Source organism: Oryctolagus cuniculus, chromosome 12 (assembly GCF_964237555.1).
Source record: "Oryctolagus cuniculus chromosome 12, mOryCun1.1, whole genome shotgun sequence".
Lineage (NCBI taxonomy): Eukaryota > Metazoa > Chordata > Mammalia > Lagomorpha > Leporidae > Oryctolagus > Oryctolagus cuniculus.
The window spans coordinates 78,313,129-78,334,315 of NC_091443.1; the positions used below are offsets into that span (position 1 = coordinate 78,313,129).

Sequence of the window (21,187 nt, forward strand, 5' to 3'; positions counted from 1 at the left end):
GGTTTAGGGATGCGGCAATTGTAGGAGCCAAAAAATACTTCATTTTTGTTCTGTTTTTTCAGATGACAAATCACAGTGATCGTGTACAGACCTTTGGCATCAGCAGAATCTAAACGCTTGGGCCTCTGATTTGATTCAGAAGTTTCCTTTGGAAGGACTGCCAGCTCCACAGAATTTGAGAAGGGTCCTTCTCCCACCTCGTTGGATGCAGATATCTTGACAATGTATACATTTCCTGCCACCAGGTTTTCCAGCAATGCCATGGTTATTGCCCCTATGAAATCGTCAAGTACAAATTTAGTAAACTTTTTTTATTCTTTCAATTATGCAAATGTGGTCACTTATTTCAAAAGCTATTTTTCTTATTGTCAAAGTGATATGTTTTTACTCTACAACATTTGGAAAATATACATAAGAAAATGACAATTTTGGGGGCTGGTGCTGTGGTGTAGCATGTAAAGCCACTGCCTACAGTGCCAGCATCCCATATGGACCCAGTTTGAGTTTTGGCTGCCCCACTTCCAATCCAGTTCCCTGTTAATGTGCCTGTGAAAGCAGCGGAAATGGCCCAAGTGTATGGGCAGCCATTGGGGAGTCAACCAGTGGATGGAAGAGCTATTTCTTTCCCTCTCTCTGCCTCTGTGTAACTTTGCCTTTCAAATAAATAAGCCTTTTTAAAAAAATGAAAATTTTATACTGACACTTCAGTGTATTGTCTGCACATGTGTGAAAACATTTACTGCATGTACCTTTTTTTTTTGTGAAAGATTGATTGATTTATTTGAAAGGCAGAGTTACAGAGAGAGAGAGGCAGAGGCAGAGGCAGAGGCAGAGACAGAGAGACAGAGAAAGAGAAAGAGAGTTTTCTATCCACTGGTTCACTCCCCAAATGGCTGTGACAGCCAGAGCCGGGCTGATCCGGAGTCAGGAGCCAGGAGCTTCTTCCAGGTCTCCCACATGGGTACAGGAGCCCAAATAATTGGGTCTGGCTTTCCCAGGCCATAGCAGGGAGCTGGATCAGAAGTGGAGCAGCTAGGTCTCAAACCGGCTAGAGTTTTCATTTGACACTGTACCATGCACACTTCTCCACAGAATCTCTCTCTGTAATTTTGTTTTAGTAATAATTCTTAAAGTAGCATGCATTTGTGTTTGGAGATACGTGTGTGTTATGTGTATGTTTAAAATATATATAGATTTGAAATGTTTCATTTTTTCATTCAAATGACATTAAAACATTTCATTATGAAACATTTCAAACATACGCAGAAAATGGTAGGTAATTAATCCAGAAGCAAGGACTGTACTGGGACTTAAAAATCCAAAGTGAGAGGCTTGCCCCCCTTATAAGAAATGTTTAAATTACATGTGGTTGTAGCTAGGATAGATGACGCTATTTTTCCCCTCTTAAATCAGAAGTAATACAAAACAACCTATTTTTGAAAGCATGAATAAATCCTTCACAGACTTATCATTATCTCAGGTTTCTTCAAGGTAACGAGGAAAGAAAACTCAAAGTTTGACGGCAGTCTCAAATCTGCTGAAGACCTGTAACTCAGATTAACTCTCAAAATTTCCACCAGTGATCTAAGATCATGTCTCTCCAAAGGGGATCATTTCATATATGATATGTTCTCTCCGAAGGCATTTTCTCTACTGGCATGACCACCAGGGAGGATTCACTCCTGTTTGGATACCAATATTGCTTGAGTCATCTTTCTTCTCTTGTTTTCCTACTGCACTGAAGCGTTTCTCACAAGAGAGACTTCCACCCTAGGAATTAATCCCGAGGTTAAGAAGGCAGGTGTGACAGAAATCCAACCAGGAAGCTGTTCCGGCACCGCATCGGTGGGCAGACGTGCTTTCCTGTGGTGGTTTCACCTCTCCTTCCTGACTCGGGGCAGCCTTACAACAGCTTTGAAGCGCTTCCCCTGGCTTCCTGCAGCCACCTTCAGGGCAGAGCCAGCTGCTCCAGTGGACTTGCTAGAACATAGCTCATTATGCAAGTGAAATAGGGGGTGATCTTAGAGCTGAGGCATGATACAAAGGCCACCTCTGCAGGTCACATGTTAGGAGGCAGCCAAACCTCCAAAAGCAATGCCAGCAGCCCGAACAGGACTTGTTTTCATGTTCTCTGGTTTCAACTTGGCTTGGACAGAGTGTGAGCTACTTGAGTACACAACTGTTAAATAAACAAACTGACCTCCTATTTAGAACCAGGAAGTCTTTCCACTGTTACGTTTTTAAGCAGATGCATTAAAAAACAAAGATGTGTTGTGATATGTTACAATGAGCTAAAAGGAAGAACATTTAATTTCTTCACAAAGAGACATACAAATTAAGTTTCCGTTTTATCATCAGAATAGATTTAATTTTTAAAAATGCTTGACAAAAAATAATCCATAACAGAAACGAAAAGTCTTCTGCTGTAGTAATATTTTCCAAGTGGATCTGCAGTGTCCCTTTCCCCAGAAAAAGTGGGATTGAGAGAAAGGAAACTATTTATGCATTCTGATCCTCCCATAAGCACATTCAAAGCACTTTTCCCAAATACTAAAGAGAGTGAGTGTCCCTACGTCCTCTCAGTAGATTGTCTCAATCTCAATTAATGTGATTATTTCAGTCTACTGCCTTTAATAGACATCTCAGTCTTCAGCCAGACTAGGAATTTTGAGGCAAGACAGTGTAACGGGCTCAGTGTCATAGCAATGTGGATCAAAACTTGGCACACTATCAATTAAGCAATACGTGACTCAGAGCACATTATCGAACTGTACTTTCCTCATGGGGACAATAGTTTCCTCCTCATTTAATTGTTCTAAGGATTAAATTAGCACTGGCAAGTGTCTGACCCAAGTGTATACACTTGATGACAGTAACTTTCCTTTCTCACCTGACTCCTCTTCTGACATGAAGGGAAAAAAAAAAAAAAAGACTTATTTATTTGAAAGGCAGAGTTACAGAGAGAGGCAGACAGTGAGATCTTCCATCTGCTGGTTTACTCCTCAAATGGCTGCAATGGCCAGGGATGGGTGAGGCAGAAGCCAGGAGCCTGCACCACCCTCTGTTGCTTTCCCAGGTGCATTAGCAGGGAGCTGGATTGGAAGCAGAGTAGCTGCAACCCAAACCAGGGCCTGTATGGTACACTGGAGTTGCTTGCAGCAGTTTAACCCATTGCACCATAACAACAGTTCCAGAAAAAATTTTTTTTTCCATATTTGAGTACCTTAAGGTGCTCACAGAATGCCTGGCTTAAGATCGTTTTAATTAATGCTAGTCGAATTTACAGTACAATGCAAGCCACTTGTGAGAAAAGGAGGGCGTACTCACTTAAGAAATAAACATAGGGGCCAGTGCTGTGCAGTAGTACGTTAAGCCTCCACCTGCCATATTGGCATGCCATGGGGGTGCCAGTTCAAGTCCTGGCTGTTGCACTTCTGATCCACATCCCTTCTGATGTGCCTAGGAAAACAGTGGAAGATGGCCTAATTGCTTGGGCCCCTGCACTCACACTGGAAACCTGGAAGAAGCTCCAGGCTCCTGGCTTCAGCCTGTCCCAGCCCTGGCTGTTGTGGGCATTTGAGGAGCAAACCAGAGGATGGAAGATCTCTCTCTTTCTCTGTCTCTCTTCCTTTCTAACTCTGCTTTTCAAAAAAATTTAAAAAAATGCATTAAAAATGAACATAAAGGGCTAAGATTTCAGGGTTGGTACAGTCTAAGACCTTTCTCTGGCCTCTCCAGGAGCTCCAAGTGAGTTTTTCCAGTTGTATAGACTTAAATATCATCGGCTGGCGCCGTGGCTCACTAGGCTAATCTTCCGCCTTGCGGCGCCGGCACACGGGGTTCTAGTCCCGTTCGGGGTGCCGGATTCTGTCCTAGTTGCCCCTCTTCCAGGCCAGCTCTCTGCTGTGGCCCGGGAGTGCAGTGGAGGATGGCCCAAGTGCTTGGGCCCTGCACCCCATGGGAGACCAGGAGAAGTACCTGGCTCCTGGCTTCGGATCAGCACGGTGAGCCGGCCACAGCGGCCATTGGAGGGTGAACCAAAGGCAAAGGAAGACCTTTCTCTCTGTCTCTCTCTCTCACTGTCCACTCTGCCTGTCAAAAAATAAAAAAAAATAAAAAAATAGTAGACTTAAGTATCATCTACTGACACATACTGACAACAAAGCTGGATCTCTGGGTCTCTCCCTCTCCCACACGCTAAGCCTCCCACTGCCTAGTCTGGTGTGCAAGGTTTGCCCTTGGCTGCTTCCCTACCCCATTTCTTACTGCCTGCTCTTCCCTTCGCTCCAGGCTCCTTGGCTTTCTTGTTCCTCTCATTTCTGCCTCAGGGTCTTTGCACTTTCCCCAGACAGAGCTATGTCTGGGTATCATTTCTTCCAAGACAATTTACTATACTATGAACTCCATCACTTTTTCCCTTTTACGGCTTTACAGCATTCATGATACTACCTGAAAATTCATATATTTGCTGGTTAGCTGGTCTATATACGATGACATTGCCATTGCCTATAACAGAGCCTGGCAGACAGGATCATGAGAAAGAATTTGTTTAATAAATGAGTATATTTCTACTACTGGCATTATAATTCATTTGGCAAATTGATAGAAAAGATTCTTTCAGTGCAAGGATTCTAAATTTTCAATGTGAATCACTAATATGGTATATTGTATTTCTCAAATTCAATTAATTGCAAAACTTTCTTTTTTTAAAGATACCTCTGTATAATCAGAAAACAAAACTAAGAACATAGTTCAGAAATCACTGAGATACAGGATAACTTCTCCCAGCATCTTTTTGATTTAAACATAAATCTGAATAGAGGTAAAGGCTGTAACTTCTGACCCACTTCAAGTTTTACGCAAATATAATTTCATGTTTCTGCTCAACCACATATATAAACTCACCAAAAGCATTTTAAAAGTGTTTTGAGCCATAAAACATATTACTGTATTATTAAATTTTTGAATTAAATATGTATGTAATTATGTATAAACCTAATATGTAGAGAATATTAACAAGCATATTGGTAAGAGAAATTCGCAACTTCTATCTTCTTTTTCCTTCTCTTTCTACACTATCAACTTCTGAAAAGTTGTTATAATTTACATATAAGTTTACCTTTTTTCCCTTTAAGTGCCATGTTGTAGTCCTTGCTTTTAATTTAAATGTGGGTGAGTCAAATCCTTTATATTTCTCTCTCAAAAAAAAAGTAAACACAATTGCTTTTCACTTATATTGTTTACTCTCTGAATTGCCAGCATTAGCTACAAAAAAAGGTTCTCTACATTTAACAAATGACAAAAGCTATTCACTGAAAATGTTTCTTAAAATTGCACCAACCAACACCTAGATTACTTTTTCCTGTGCATCATTACAGAAAGGCTTACCCAGATGGAAAAACCTGCAATTATAGTCCATTTCACTACTGAGACATCAATGAGACAAAATGCTGTTTCTGAGCTCTGTCTCAAACACATAAATGACAGCATGTAAAAAGAGTCAAAACAAAATATTGTTTCTTTTCAGGCAGGTACAAATGGAGAACGTAAGATATACACTCCTGTGACCAAAATTCTTTATTAATAATACTTGTGACACCTCATCAAATCAGGTTTCTCATCTGGCCAAGCACTGTGCCAATAAATCATTTTGGAACTGAATAACTGAAACTGAATTATACATTAAGATTACTGTGGCAGACGGCAACATTAAAGACACCGGTGAGGGACCGGCGCTGTGGTGCAGCGGGTTAAAGCCCTGGCCTGAAGCACCGGCATTCCATATGGGCGCTGTTTCTAGTCCCAGCGGCTCCTCTTCCGATGCAGCTCTCTGCTATGGCCTGGGAGGGCAGTGGAGGATGGCCCAAGTGCTTGGGCCCCTGCTCCTGGCTCCTGGCTTCGGATTGGCTCAGCCCTGGCCCTTGTAGCCATCTGAGGAGTGAACCAGCGGATGGAGGACCTCTCTCTCTGTCTCTACTTCTCTCTGTAACTCTTTCAAATAAATAAAATAAATAAATAAATAAAAAAGACCCCCAGTGAACTACCCCTTGATCTATTTACACCCTTGGGCAGCCAGATCCACAATGACTTTGGACTTGGCCATGTGGCTTGCTCTGCTATCTGGGACCTTAGTAAGTATGACACAAACAGAGGCTTGGAAAGCTTTCCATATGGGACTTCCTCCCTTTTCCTGATTCTGAAATCCTCTCTTGCTATTTTTAGATGACTCATATCCATACCAAAACTGTGAGATGCCAGCAGCCTCATGAGAGACAAAAAGAACTGCCCTGGTGATTCCAGCCAAAACTGCACATGCAAGGAATTGGAAGAAAGCAAAATGGTTCTTTAAAGTTTGAGAGTGGTTAGACAGCAATAAATAATTGGCACAATTATAAGATCATGTTGCTGCTAAGTACTTGCTGCTTTCAAGTCTCTTCAGTGACCAGGAAACCTTTATAGTGGGGGTTCTGCTTCAGTATGAACATACAACTATCAGAACTCTAGCCAGGGGCAAGCATTATGGAGCAGGTTAAGCTGCCACCTGGGATGCCCACATTCCACACTGCAGTGCCAGCTTGAGTCCTGGCTACTCTGCTTCAGATTCAACTTCCTGTAAATGCACTTGGGAAGGCAGTTGATGATAATCCACTTGGGTGCCTGTCACTCAAGTGGGTGATCTGGATGGAGTTCCTGGATCCTGGCTCCCAGCTACTTCAGGCATTTGGGGAGTGGACTAGCAGATGAAAGATCTCTCTCTGTCACTCTTTCAAATAAATGCACCTTTAAAAAAAATCCTCCAGTTAAATTTATCACTTGCTTGTTTTATAACTGTATAAAGAGTTTATCTGCATACATATATGGGTTATTTTCTTTATTGGGTATATATTTCTGTAAAAGGTCAAGTGTATGCCAAAGTGCCCAGTACTATAGTGTGTTTAGAATATGCCAACAAGTTTCCTTCTTGGAATCCTTCTTAATCTTTTAATCTTTTTTTTTTTTTTTGGACAGGCTGCTTGACAGACAGTTCTTTCCCCAGCACACATGTCGTTCCTAGGGAAGCAACAAAATAATGGTGGTCCAACCCAAAAGTGGTTCATGGAATGTGCCTGAATGAAAGATTCGTGATTTACCAAAGGTTATAATGCTGAAAGCAAGCAATAACAATGTTAGAGTTTTCTAATTCAGTGTCTAACTAAAATTAAATAGTGTTAAAAATTTAAATCCAGTGCTTTTACATAGTAATTCATTCTCTTTAATACTTCAGTGGACACTGGTACTCATACAAGGCCACTGATTTGCCTGTGGGTCATGTTGGCAGTTCAAAGGTCTTCTTCCGTAAGCTAGGTCTTTTTCCAGTGTTTCTTACTCTAGTACGAGCTGCATCGTTACCAGAAACCTAGTAAGTACACACAATTCTCCCTCCCCTAACCATCTTTCTCTCTCCTCTCCAAGCTATCAGGCTCTGTTAGTATCTCCTTCATATTTATCTTTCCACCACCCTCTCCTTTCTGTCTGAATCCCCGACCATCCTAGCCCAGGCTCATCATCTCTTTCCTGGATCACCATGACTACTTCCTAACAAGCCCTCTGTAGTGCTCTTGCCCTCACTCTTCAACCAAATCTCTTCTACTCACAACAGTAAAACTGGTCTTTCTGAAACGCAAGCCATTCTTTCTTAAGTTTTATGTATTTATTTTGTTTATTTAAGGGATAGAGAGAGAAAGAGAGAAACAGCTAAAGGGAATGCCCATTTGCTGTGTCACTCACCAAATGCCCACAATGACCGGGGTTGGGCCAGGAGCCTGGAACTCAATTCGGGTCCCTTACATTGGTGGCAGGAGCCCAATTATTTGAGCAGTCAGCACTGCACTGCAGTTTGCCTTAGCAGGAAGCTGGAATTAGGAGCCAGGTCAGGACTCGAACCCAGGCACTCCAATATGGGGGGTGGGTGTCCTGGCCAGTGTCTTAACTGCTGTGCTAATTGCTTGTCCCTGGAAATCAGCAGCATTCAGTGGCTTCCCAATGCTTTTTAAGTATAACTGAAATCTTTAGTAATTTGTTATTCACTCTATATAAAAATATAAACTCATATAAATTCAAGGCAAACTCTAGACCTACTTTCTCTGTTTCCTTATTGCAACAATCTTACTTTCCATTCTCCTTGGTCACGGGTGGTCCCGCTTACCTTCTCGGTGGAGGACTTGCCACTCCCCTGCAATCCAGGCTTTTCTGGATGCATACAGGATCGTGTACCGTGTCACAACCGTCTCTGGGCCATCAGGGGGTTTCCAAGAAACCAGAGCAGTGTCATCTTCTATCAACGTCACTTTTACTCCAACTGGTGGGCCTGCTGGGGCTGTGCACATATGAAAAAAAGACTGTATTACTAGGATAAAATAATTCATAAACACTCCTATACCTGGCTGAGAGAAAAGAATTTGAAAAACTAGAAAATGCTATTTAAAAAAAAAACAATCAAAACCATAGCTTTTAAAGACTACTGGTGAGAATAATAAAGAACTACCTTTTTCTTCTTTTTCTGAAAGCTCATTTTTATAATGTTTAAGACATTAAAAAACATAAAAGAGATGGCATATTCCTAGAAGGGAAATCACTAAATCAAAAGGATTGCATTTTTAGGGCTCCTGATACAGTCTGCTAAATTGCTAACTAGACATGCTTACAACTCCACTGGTAGTAATAAGCTTCACCTCATCACACTGAGTTAAATTATAGTTCTTACTGCAATGAACAGAATATTAATGGAACCTGATCTACCAGGGCACTGAAGAAAATGCTTCTGAGACCAAAACATTCAGTTATTCCCTCAAACATTGTGAATCAGTGAGGTGATAGGGTAGACTCAACTCTTAACAACCTGTATCTATAAAAAGTAGTAAAATCTTAGAATTTTAGTTGACTCCACACTTTATAGGAGCTAAAAGTGTGAAGAGCTGGTTTTCAGTATCATGTTTCACATGGACTATTGCCAAAACTTGCTGACTTAAGTGTCTCCTGCTTTTTCTCAGCATAATTAAAACAGACCAGGAGTGACCCTTAATAATCATCTAGTCCTTCACCCTCATTCTAGATAAGGAAGTGCAGGTTTAGAGATACGAACTGTTTTAGCTATAGGCATAGGTAAGCTATACAGTCAGTGCTCAATCATTCATATATATATATATATATATATGCACTGTACACAGTTATCAACCCACCACCCACAGAGAAATGGGTTCCAATGTAGGCTCCTGAGGTCATCAACAAATACATTATTCCCTTCCTTCTATTTAAAATCATTTGGGTACAGTCTTTAACAGCACACCTGACTTTAAAAAAAGACAAACTTTCTTAAAAGACACTAAAATTAAGACCATTTGCTCATGCATTTTTTTAGTAAGAAAAACATTTAAATATGATAAAGAAATTTCAAAAGTTTACAAATAAAATGCAATAAAGTACTTCAAAAAGTTCATGGAAATAGAATTAAAATATAACTATAGGGGCTAGTATTGTGGCTCAGCAGGTTAAACCACGACTTGAGATGCCAGCATTCCATATTAAAGTGCTGGTTCAAGTCCTGGCTGTAATGGCTTCCAATACAGCTTCCTGATAACGTGCCTGGGAAGGCAGCAGAGATGGATTGAGCACTTGTTCTTCTGCCACCCCTGTGGGAGACTAAAATGGAGTTTCTCGCTCTTGGCTTCAGCCTGGGCCAGTACAGGCCACTGTGGCCATTTAGGAAGTGAACCAACAGGCAGAAAGTCTCTCTGTTTTTCCCTTTCTCTCTTTCACTTTGCCTTTTAAACAAAAACCAATCTTTAAAAGTTGTGTGATATTTTGAGGCAAAAAATTTTCAAAGCCATGAATATGACGAGGTCTTCAAAAAGTCCATAAATACATACTATGAAAAAATTATGCATAGATTTCAACTTTTTACATCAAAATAAATGTATCTTTTAATTCCATTTTTCATAAATTCTTTGAAGAATCCTCATAGGTACAAATCAACAGTTAGGTGGCAAACAGGGTAGCCCTCCCTAAAGTGACAAATATATTTAAATATTTCCTTAAATTTTTAAAAAGGTAATAGCCAGCCGGCACCGTGGCTCAATAGGCTAATCCTCCACCTTGCGGCGCCGGCACACCGGGTTCTAGTCCCGGTTGGGGCGCCGGATTCTGTCCCGGTTGCCCCTCTTCCAGGCCAGCTCTCTGCTATGGCCAGGGAGTGCAGTGGAGGATGGCCCAGGTGCTTGGGCCCTGCACCCCATGGGAGACCAGGAAAAGCACCTGGCTCCTGGCTCCTGCCAGGATCAGCGCGGTGCGCCGGCTGCAGCGGCGGCCATTGAAGGGTGAACCAGCGGCAAAGGAAGACCTTTCTCTCTCTGTCTCTCTCTCTCACTGTCCACTCTGCCTGTCAAAAAAAAAAAAAAAAAAAAAAAAAGGTAATAGCCATAAAGGGAGGTGCTGTCTTTACCTTCTGGAAGTGTAGAATGGTAGACTACAGGGCTCCAAGGACTGGAAAGTTGATCCACGTGCAGTCGAACAGCAAATTCATATTTGGTGTTTGGTTCTAAATCTTGAACCAGCATGTGAGTTTCCGATCTACAATAATGGGTTATGACATTATTAATGCTGCTAGCACATTGTTTTCATAAAATTGTGAGTATTTCCAACCAACAGGTAAGGTTTAACCTACTGTGGGGTTTTTGGACTAAAAGAGTATTCTAAAGTAACTACTAAAATACTACATTTGCTATTATCCTACAGATAGAAGCTACAAGCTGCCTGAAAGGAAACTACGAAATTTACAGTACTGAAATGTCCCAACACAAAGGCATTTCCCTTAAAAAGCCTGGAAGTTGAGCTGGCGCCACGGCTCACTAGGCTAATCCTCCGTCTTGCAGTGCCGGCACACCAGGTTCTAGTCCCGGTCGGGGCGCCGGATTCTGTCCCGGTTGCCCCTCTTCCAGGCCAGCTCTCTGCTGTGGCCAGGGAGTGCAGTGGAGGATGGCCTAAGTGCTTGGGCCCTGCACCCCATGGGAGACCAGGAGAAGCACCTGGCTCCTGGCTTCGGATCAGCGCAGCGCGCCGGCCATGGCAGCCATTGGAGGGTGAACCAATGGCAAAGGAAGACCTTTCTCTCTGTCTCTCTCTCTCACTGTCCACTCTGCCTGTCAAAAAATAAAATAAATTAAAAAAAAAAAAAAAGCCTGGAAGTCAAATCACTCTTTTAAAGACTAGGATGGCCATAACTCTAACTCTAACCTAGAAAACAGAATTACAGAGTTAAAACTAGCTCTACTCTTTGCTGCCAGCATGAAAACAGTCTTTTGTTTCTTTTTTCAACTGTGCTATGTTTAGTCACTTCAAAATAACAATAGCATCTTGTCCAGTTTTTCTGCAAGGGGCTCAGAAAAAATTACTTATGTAAATTAATGTCAAAAAGTACAGTTTTCAGAACTGAATATGGTAAGTATGCCAAACTCCCAGCCATTATATAAGAAAGATCAGTCCTGAAACAAACGGGGCCCAAGCTGGGTGAAAGGAATTATGACGGGGGAGGAGGGCCAGGAAACCAGGATTGACAGAAGCTACATACGTTTGAAGGTACAGAACCAGAGAAGCATTCTGCAGGCCCACAGGGTTACAGCGCACGGTGTAGTTAATGATTTGTGCAGTGGTGAACGCAGGCCTCCTCCAGTGCAGGAAGATGGAAGATGAGGTGTTAGCCTTCGCATAGAGATGGTGGGGTGGTGGTGGAGGAGGGACCATACGATCACGGACAGCTATTGAAAAAGATAACGTTCATTTACTGCACAACACATAACACTTAATGTGCAAAGTGGTAAAACAGTAGAATCATAAAATCTCATACCCTACAGGCTGGTTTTAGATCTTTTTCACCAGAGATTCTCAGTGGTTTAGAGATACATCATCCAGACCCAAACAACCCTTATGTGAGAAAATGAGTCACATTTTATCAACATTTGACATTAGAACACTGAACCTACCAGCCAATGACATTCAGAAAACCAGTGGTAGATGCTGCCTTCTTTAGTAGCAATAAAACTGAACAGCAAATGTAGAGAAACAACTAACCTCATGGCGAAAGCAAAGGAAAATTAAAAGTGTAAGTATTCAGCAGTTACTTTTCCCAGTTAAATATCTAGTGGTCTTTTGCGTGCAAAATTAAAGCAGGTACTTATAGTTCAATACATCTCACTTAAATAGGTATTCAACAATCAAGACAACTATGCTAGACAGCATAAACAATGCGAAGCAATTAAACAACCAAGACTTCCGAGTAGTAATAAAGGAGAAGGAGACAGAGCTTCAGCCTCAGCGGGACAAGCCCCACAGCTCTGACTTACACACGCAGCCCGGGGTGCTGACGGTCTGATCTGCCTGGTAGCCGTCCTCCACGCTGTTGTAAGCCAGCAGCCTCACATGGTATTTTCTTCTGGGGTCTGTAAAGAAACCAACAGGTTAGCATCAGGATCAGCCCTCTAGACACAGGCAAAGGTTCTTGATGGAGCATTCCTAGATTTTGGCTTAAAATTTTTTCAAATGAGCAAAAGTTATAAATAATACAAACACTTTTTTCTCTCCCTATACTTCATTCACCTTTATATGGCCTTGCTAATATGATTAACAATTATTTTACTTTACTTAACCTAGTTTCAAACAATCACACTACAACTTCTCTTCCACCCTGCCCTGTGAGCTGATCAGACAGCATCTTGGTTTTCAAAACCTTGCATTGCTTGATAGATTTACAGGAGGTTACATACACTACAAAGAGCTTTTTTTTGAAGCAGTTACAGTTGAAGATACTTTACTTAAGAGCATGAAGATTAAAGTTTGATTACCTATTTCATCAAAGTTACAGAAAATTATAATTGGCATCCTTTAATGGCTTTGAACATTTATATATACAGTGTGTTAAGTTTTAGCTTTATTACTCTAAATGTATCCTTTATACAAACTTACATTTTCAACTTGACAGATAAATTCAACAAAAGTGAGTTGGGCTCCCTCTACTGGTGCTCATTAGCTATTACAATACTAAATCTAAAGTCCATCCCATGCTCACTAAAGCAAATTTTTCAGGGCTCTGGGAAGGGGAAAAATCATCATAAACTCTTAGCTGATTGACTTCAAAAATTTTATTCAAGAGGATTCTTTTTTTTTAAAAACTCAGGGTTTTCCAGTGGGGAGGACCTGTCATTAGGATTTGTATGTCTAATTGCTGAGCCTCCATTGGTGCTTGGGATAGAGAGGTTTCATATTTTTCTAATTTTTGTGTGTGTTGCCTCAAGGGTCAGTTTCTTTTAGAGATTTTTACAGGCCATTTGATCATCACTTGAGTGAAGATTTTGACTAGATGAACTTAATTGCCCATTTCTATGATTTCAAAATTGGAGTTTGAAAAGTGGCTAATCTTAATCACTGTCCTGTTTATCATAAATTAATGTTGGAGTACACTGAAGTTGGAGACAAGTACTTCATGAAAACTGGCTAAAGTCTGAAATAAATTATTTCATAACCTAAAAAAAAATGTGGAGCAGTTGAGACTTGAACCATCAGTCATTTGGAATGCTGGCATTGCAGGTGGCAATGGCAGCTTAAGCCTCTGTGCCACAACACCAGCTCCAATGTGAATACATTTAAAATTAACTGTTTATGATGATGTTTAATTATAAAATTATGTGTTTTTAGGGTAAAAATAAATATTACTTAAAAAAATTCCTCTACTATACTTCTCAAAGTAATAATAAGACAAACACAAACAGTATTTCATAAGGGAAGACAATTCTCTTGAATATATATAGATATAGATATATAGATATAGATAGACAGATCTCCAATATACAAAAAGACTTGGAATTAAAGAAGATTATTTTATTTTAGGAACAGGCGTTGAGTACAATAATTAAGATGCCTGCAGGCCGGCGCCGTGGCTCACTAGGCTAATCCTCCACCTGCAGCACTGGCACCCCGGGTTCTAGTCCCGGTCGGGGCACCGGATTCTGTCCCGGTTGCTCCTCTTCCAGTCCAGCTCTCTGCTGTGGCCCGGGAGTGCAGTGGAGGATGGCCCAGCATGGGAGACCAGGAGGAAGCACCTTGTTCCTGGCTTCAGATCGGCACAACATGCTGGCCATAGCGGCCACTTGGGGGGTGAACCAACGGCAAAGGAAGACCTTTCTCTCTGTCTCTCTCTTTCACTGTCTAACTCTGTCCAAAAAAAGATGCCTGCATCCCACATCAGAATGCCCAGGTTTGACTGGGGGCTCCAAGCCCTGACTCCAGCTTCCTGCTAATACAGACAAGACTGGGTGCATTCACTGTGGTATGGCTGTAGACAGCTTCCTGCTAATACAAATCCCAGGAGACAGAGGTGATGAGTCAAGTAACTAATGGGCTTCCTTCCACCAACGAGGGAGACATGAATACACTTCTCATCTCCAGGTTCTAGCCCTGGCTCAGCCCTGGCCCTGCCCTGGCTGTTGCAGCCATTTGGGAAGGGAACCAGTAGCTGGGAGGTATCTTCCTGTTTCTTTGCCTCTCAAATAAAAAAACGTTAAAAGCAGTAATTCTACAGTGAATTCAAGCATCAAAAATATAAAAATAAAACACAAACTTTATGAAACTCTCCAGAGTAATATTCTTGTATATTGTTAAAAATGATAAATATATTATACTGTTTAATATTCAAAGGTATTAAAAGGCTATCCTACAATATAAAATTATCATTTCCATTTGTTTTCCCAAAATTAAAACCACAAGAAGAAAAATTTCTAGAACTTAGAAAAGTTCTGTGCTTTCTAGAAAAAGGTAGGAATAATAGCATAGTCTTGACAACAGGATTATCCTACATAAATGTCTTTTAGATAGACTGTCTTAACTGACTATCACAAAATTCTATAAAGGTTTATGTTACTGCTATTTCACAAGCTGCTCTACAAGAGTATTAGGAGAATTTCCAGTCCACACAAAGGTGACCCAAGAAACAAGAGCTTGTGGCTATTAGTACGAAAAGTACAGCGTATTAGTACATGTGCCTTTGTCAGGACAATTAAGTCCGTCTTCTTATAAGAAACTTTTTTTTGTTAGATTTATTTATCTGAAAGGCAGAGTTACAGGGAGGCAGAGAGAGAGAGACAGACAGACGGACAAACAGACATCCACTGGTTCACTCCCCAAATGGTTACAACAGCCAGAGCTGGGCTGATCCAAAGCCAGGAGCCAGGAGCCAGGAGCCAGGAGCCAGGAGCCAGGAGCCAGGAGCCAGGAGTGTCTTCCGGGTCTCCCATGAGGGTGCAGGGCCCAAGTACTTGGCCCACCTTCCACTGCTTTCCTAGGCCACATCAGAGAGCTGGATTGGAAGTGGAGCAGCCAGGACTTGAACCGGTTGCCCATATAAGATGCTTGCACTGCAGGTGGTGGCTTTACCCCACCACGCCACAGGGCCAGCCCCAAAAACATAAAAAACATGTTTTCAAGTATTTTATAAAACAATTATTAGAAAACACATACACACAGTTGGATTTGTGATGCAAACGAGTTCTGAAATTTAGCAATGAATTCTAAGATTCAAAAGCCTGGTTTATGAAACTGGAGATCACTCAGTTAAGTGAACTAGCCAAGGATGGGACAAATACCACATGTTTTCCCTCATATGCAAAAGCTTAAAAGTTCAATTTGAACACACAATAGTAATTACTAGAAGCTGGGATGGGAATGGGTACAGGGTTGGAGGGAGGCTGGAGAACGGGTACCAATTATAGTTAGTTAGAAGGACTAAGTTCCTATCATTACTCAGGATGCTGGGGTGACTACAGTTCACAGTAACCAGTATGTATTTTCAGAGCAAAAAGAACAAAGGCATTTGAGGTCTCCAATCATAAAGTAACAACACAGCAAAGTATTATTTTGACTGTTGGTACAGATTGCATACCTATCCTGAAATGTCACACCATACACATGCACAACTATGGTTAACTAAAAAATGTTTAAGGCTTTAAAAACCAAATAAATAGAAAAAGAGATTTTGGTTTAGGTCAACAGCTACCTAATTGGAATCCACCCACACCATCCTCAGGGAGCTAAACGAGCAGACAGCCATTTCTCACGGAAAGCTGCTTTTGATGAGGGCTTTGAGTACAGGTAGAAAATTGAACCTTCTACCACAATGCAAACAACCACTCCATCAACATGTCACGGGTAATTCTCTGGAACGGTGACTTTTAGAAAACAAACTTTAAAAAAAAAAGAATTAATTAACTAACATTTACTTTTAAAAGATTTATTTATTTATTCGAAAGTCAGAGTTACACAGAGAGGAGAGGCAAAGAGAGACAGAGTGGTCTTCCTTCCGATGGTTCACTCCCCAGAAGGCCAAAACGGCAGGAGCTGCGCCAGTCCGAAGCCAGGAGCCAGGAGCTTCCTCCAGGTCTCCCACACGGGTGCAGGGGCCCAAGGACTTGAGCCATCTTCCACTGCTTTCCCAGGTCACAGCATAGAGTTGGATTGGAAGAGGAGCAGCCCGGACTAGAACCGGAGCCCATATGGGATGCCAGCGCTTCAGGCCAGGGTGTGTTAACCCACTTAGTCACAGCGCCGGCCCCTGCTGCCCGCCCCCCTTTTTAAAGATGTTTTATTTATTTATTTATTTGAGAGGCAGAGTTGCAGACAGAGAGAAAGAAAGACAGAGGTCTTCCTGGTTCACTGGTTCACTCCTCACACGGCTACAATGGCCAGAGCTGGGCTGATCCAAAGCCAGGAGCGAGAAGCTTCCTCCAGGTCTTGCATGTGGGTACAAGTGCCCAAACACTTGGGCCATCCCCTCCATTTCCTTCCCAGGCCATAGCAGAGAGCAGGATCATAAGAGGAGCAGCTGGGACACAAACTGACCCCCACACGGGATGCCAGCGCCGTAGGTGGAGGCTCAGTCTACAATACCACAGACTGGCTCCCATCTGCTGCTTTCCAAAGTCCATCAGCAGGATGCTTGATGGGATGCAGAGCAGTTGGGGCTTGGTGTCACCAGCAGCTGCTTAACTTGTAGTGCCACAAACCTGGCCTCCGGAATGGCTACTTTTTGTGTGTCCGAAAATGGAACCTTAAAATTTTCCCTTCTTGGTCTCTGAAAAATGACCTTACACTAAAAACAAAATTTTTTTTTGAGAGAGAGAGAGAGATCTATCTTCCACCCACTGATTCACTCCCTAAATGGTAGCAATGGCTGGACACAGCTGAGCCAATCTGAAGTCAGGAGCTTCCTCTGGGTCTCCTGCACATGGGTGCAGGGGCCCAAGCTCTTAGGTCATCCTCTGTTGCTTTCCCAGGCACAGTAGCAGGGAGCTGGACTGGAAATGGAGGAGCTGGGACTCGAACCAGTGCCCACATGGGATGCCAGCACTGCAGGCAGTGACTTTTTCCACTAGGCCATAGCACTGGCCTCCACTGAATCTTAAACCCAAAATTAAGCTTTTTTGTTATTGTTGGTCAGACTGAAACAGCTTAAGTATCCCTCCATGAATGCACCCATGAGCCAGCACCTGGCTACTGCTGACTCAGGACAGACTCAAGTGACTCCCAGGGGAAGAGGAGCAGCTCTCCGGATGCCCATTTGGAAATCAGCCAAGCATCAGGGAGGTCCTTCTTACAGTCGGTGACCTGAGGTCAGGAAAAGGTAAACCACCAAACAGGAAAACCAAGTCCACTGGGGGTACTACATCCTTTCTAACCAAACAAGAAAGGTAAAATGAGAATGAGGATAATTTTGGAAAATAGTTTTAAAAATATTTACTCGTGAGGACGGTGCTGTGGTACAGCAGGTTAAAGCACCGGCCTACAGCGCTGGCATCCCATGTGGCCAGTGGAACGAATTCCGGCTGCTCCACTTCCTATCTAGTTTCCTGCTAATGTGCCTGGGAAAGCAGTAGAAGATGGCCCAAGTCCTTGGGCCCCTGCACCCACATGGGAGACCTGGAAGAAGCTCCTGGCTCCTGACTCTGGATTGGCCCAGTTCTGGCTGTTGCGGCCATTTGGGGAGTGAACCAGCGGATGGAAGACCTCTTTTTCTCTGTCTCTACCTCTCTCTCTGTACCTCTGTCTTTCAAATAAATAAAATAAATCTTTAAAAAAATCTTTATTTATTTATTTGATAGGCAGTACTTGGGCTACTGCCCACTGCCTTCACAGCACATAAGCAGGAAGCTCTACCAGAAGCAGAGCAGCCAGAACTTGAACTCAAACTGCAACTCTGATTTGGGATGCAGTGTTGCAAGTGCTGGCTTAACCTGCTATGCCACAATGGAGGCCCCTTTGGAAAATATTTTCATAGCAAGAAATACAAGTACAGGAGGTACTACTTGGAAAAAATAATTTCAAAGAGAAAACCCATTCACACTTGTTCACATATGATCTACCCTTTCTGCCCTACAAAGAGTCTATTTTAAAAATAAAAAGTGGCCGGCGCCGCGGCTCACTGGGCTAATCCTCCGCCTAGCGGCGCCGGCACACCGGGTTCTAGTCCCGGTCGGGGTGCCGGATTCTGTCCCGGTTGCCCCTCTTCCAGGCCAGCTCTCTGCTGTGGCCAGGGAGTGCAGTGGAGGATGGCCCAGGTGCTTGGGCCCTGCACCCCATGGGAGACCAGGAAAAGCACCTGGCTCCTGGCTCCTGCCATCGGATCAGCGCGGTGCGCCGGCCGCAGCGCGCCGGCCGCGGCAGCCATTGGAGGGTGAACCAACGGCAAAAAGGAAGACCTTTCTCTCTGTCTCTCTCTCTCACTGTCCACTCTGCCTGTCAAAAAAAAAAAAAAAAAAAGTGCTATTTTAGCCATGAGTAATGGGCTACATAGATTCACTACATGCTCCTCTGTAGATTAAAAAACTTGAATCTAGTCACTATATTATTTTAGTTTGTTAATCTAGAGACCTGGAACAACCTGGTATATTTTCTCTTTCAAAAATGTTTATTTATTTGAAAGGCAGAGTGACAGAAAAGAGGAAGAGATGAAGAGGGAGAGAAAGAGAAGGAGGGTAACTTCCACCCACTAGTTCACTCTCCAAATTCCCACAACAGCCAAGGGTGGGCAAGGCCAAAGCCAGGAGCCTAGAACTCAACCCAGGTCTCCCACGTGGGCGGCAGGGCCCCAACCACTTGAGCCATCATCTGCTGCCTCCCAGGCAGTGCATTAGCAGGAAACTGGATTAAGGCAGAAGCAGGCCTTGAACCCAGGCATTCAGACATGGGGTGCAGGCATCATCAAACAGCAGCTAACTCTGCTGCACTACAATGTCCACCCCTGGTTTATTCTCATTTAAGATAGGACCAAGGGACCAAAGTCTTCAAAATATATTTCAATGAGCATTATCAGACAATAAAGGTAATCCGCTAAGAAAGCAAACACAGAACAGCTACACAACTAACAGAATTAAGGTCCAGAGTAACAAAGTACAGGTGAATGCACAAGGAATGAACCTCAGCGTATACTGCACCATCTGACAACTTCACAGTTCCGCAAGGGCGCTCCAGTGCTTAGGAGCCACGGCAGAGAGCAGAGGCGACACCATGAAAACACCAGAGGGATCCGGTGTCCTCAGGCCTGTTCCAGCCCTTTTTAGGTTCAGCACTGCCACGTCTGTGGTGCCTGGTTCCATGAGACTCAGCAGACTCAGGCGATGTGGTTTCAGGAAAACAGCAGAGTCAGGAAGGGCAGCCACAAAGAACAGTGCAGGCCTTCTCAAAACCCAGCAAGAAGAACGAGAAAGGCTTGGGTGGGGAGCTGGTTCCACTTTCTTCAAAACTCAACACAGGGGGGACATAAAGTCACTCCTCAATTCCTAATGATCCTGGGGGTGATGGTCCAGCAGGCAGTATTTGAATTTAGTTAAACTTGCTTAAAGATTTAGCAACATACAGCGATGACGAATCAGGAAAGCAATCTCATTCATTTAATACAAACTTTACCCTAAACATTGGGATTCACGAAGGTTCAGCTCTGGAGTGTCAGCTTACATTAAAGTCATCACGGTCCGCAGCCAAGTGAATGAATCTTTTCTTTATTAGGGTGCCAATCGCGGGTCAAAAAGGATCCCCCTTCTGACAAACTGCTATGGCAATGCCTGTATCTTTTCCCCAACTGGCTCTAGGACCTCCTTATCCTGCCTCCTTGCAGATTCATCCTCATCACCAGCTCTTCGGGTTCCACTACTATTCTTGATAGCAGGTGTTCGAATCACAAGCCTCACTGGGCAAAAAGGAGCTCGTAAGAATCAAATACTTCTCAAGTGCCTACCAAAATCAGGCACTGTATAAGAGACTGAAGGATCAGGAAGACGCAATTCTTGCTTTTCATTTTCATCTGGCAAAAGAGGTGGACAGATGATGTTACTACACTCACTTGAGCAAGTTTCTTGCTTTTCTAAGCCCTTTTATTAGCATATGGAGATACAATATAATAGGATCTCCCTTTTATGGACCTTAAGAGTATTATATGAAATCACTATAAGTCCTGTAAGCACATTTCCTATAATTAGTAAACACACAATAGTGTTACCGTTCTTATTATGTGAGCATTGTTGCCTGGAAGAACAGGAAAGGTAGAACGGAGAATGGAGTGCACTTCACAAATAAAGGAATCATCTTTGTGAAAGATACTCATTCAAAAAAGCTAAGTCTAGAGTCTAGAACATCTACAAACTAGAAATTAGTTAATTCTAAAGCTGGGTTCTACTCTGTCCTCACTAATATCTCCTGGTGCATAGAAGGCGAAGGTTCCCAAGCATCTGACTTGGGTACATGATTGAAAGAGCGGTGTTTTGTGTGTATGGTCATTATTAACACTTACTGTTTTGGCAACTGAGTCATGTGGTGTATAATCCTCTTGGTGGCAAATCCACCTTCACCCACGTCTCCCATATTAATCTAATAATCTCACATCTGCTAACAAACAAACAGCTCTGATGATGATGAATGCTTTGCTAATAGAGGAACAGCAAATTGTTTCAATAAAGGACTACTTCTAGAAACAGCAAACAGATGGACACAGAAATGAAGTCACTCTGGTGATTACATCCCATTTTTACAATGAGGTGTTTTTTTTGCCAGTGTCTACACCCAGAACAAAAACAATGAAGACTAGTAAAATGAGCTTTCTGTAATGAGAAAATCTTTT

The 21,187-nt window shown here is 42.6% G+C and overlaps 1 protein-coding gene across 1 annotated transcript in view; it reads right to left on the reverse strand.

Moving 5' to 3' along the window:
- The window catches only part of PRTG (protogenin), a 158,368-nt gene that overhangs the window by 17,399 nt on the left and 119,782 nt on the right, over positions 1-21,187 (reverse strand). The window contains exons 12-16 of the mRNA XM_051822352.2: positions 12,375-12,470; positions 11,603-11,789; positions 10,478-10,605; positions 8,186-8,356; positions 92-274 (exon numbers count right to left, since the gene is read on the reverse strand). Coding sequence (XP_051678312.2) covers positions 92-274; positions 8,186-8,356; positions 10,478-10,605; positions 11,603-11,789; positions 12,375-12,470 — 765 coding nt within the window. The remainder of the gene's footprint in view (positions 1-91; positions 275-8,185; positions 8,357-10,477; positions 10,606-11,602; positions 11,790-12,374; positions 12,471-21,187) is intronic.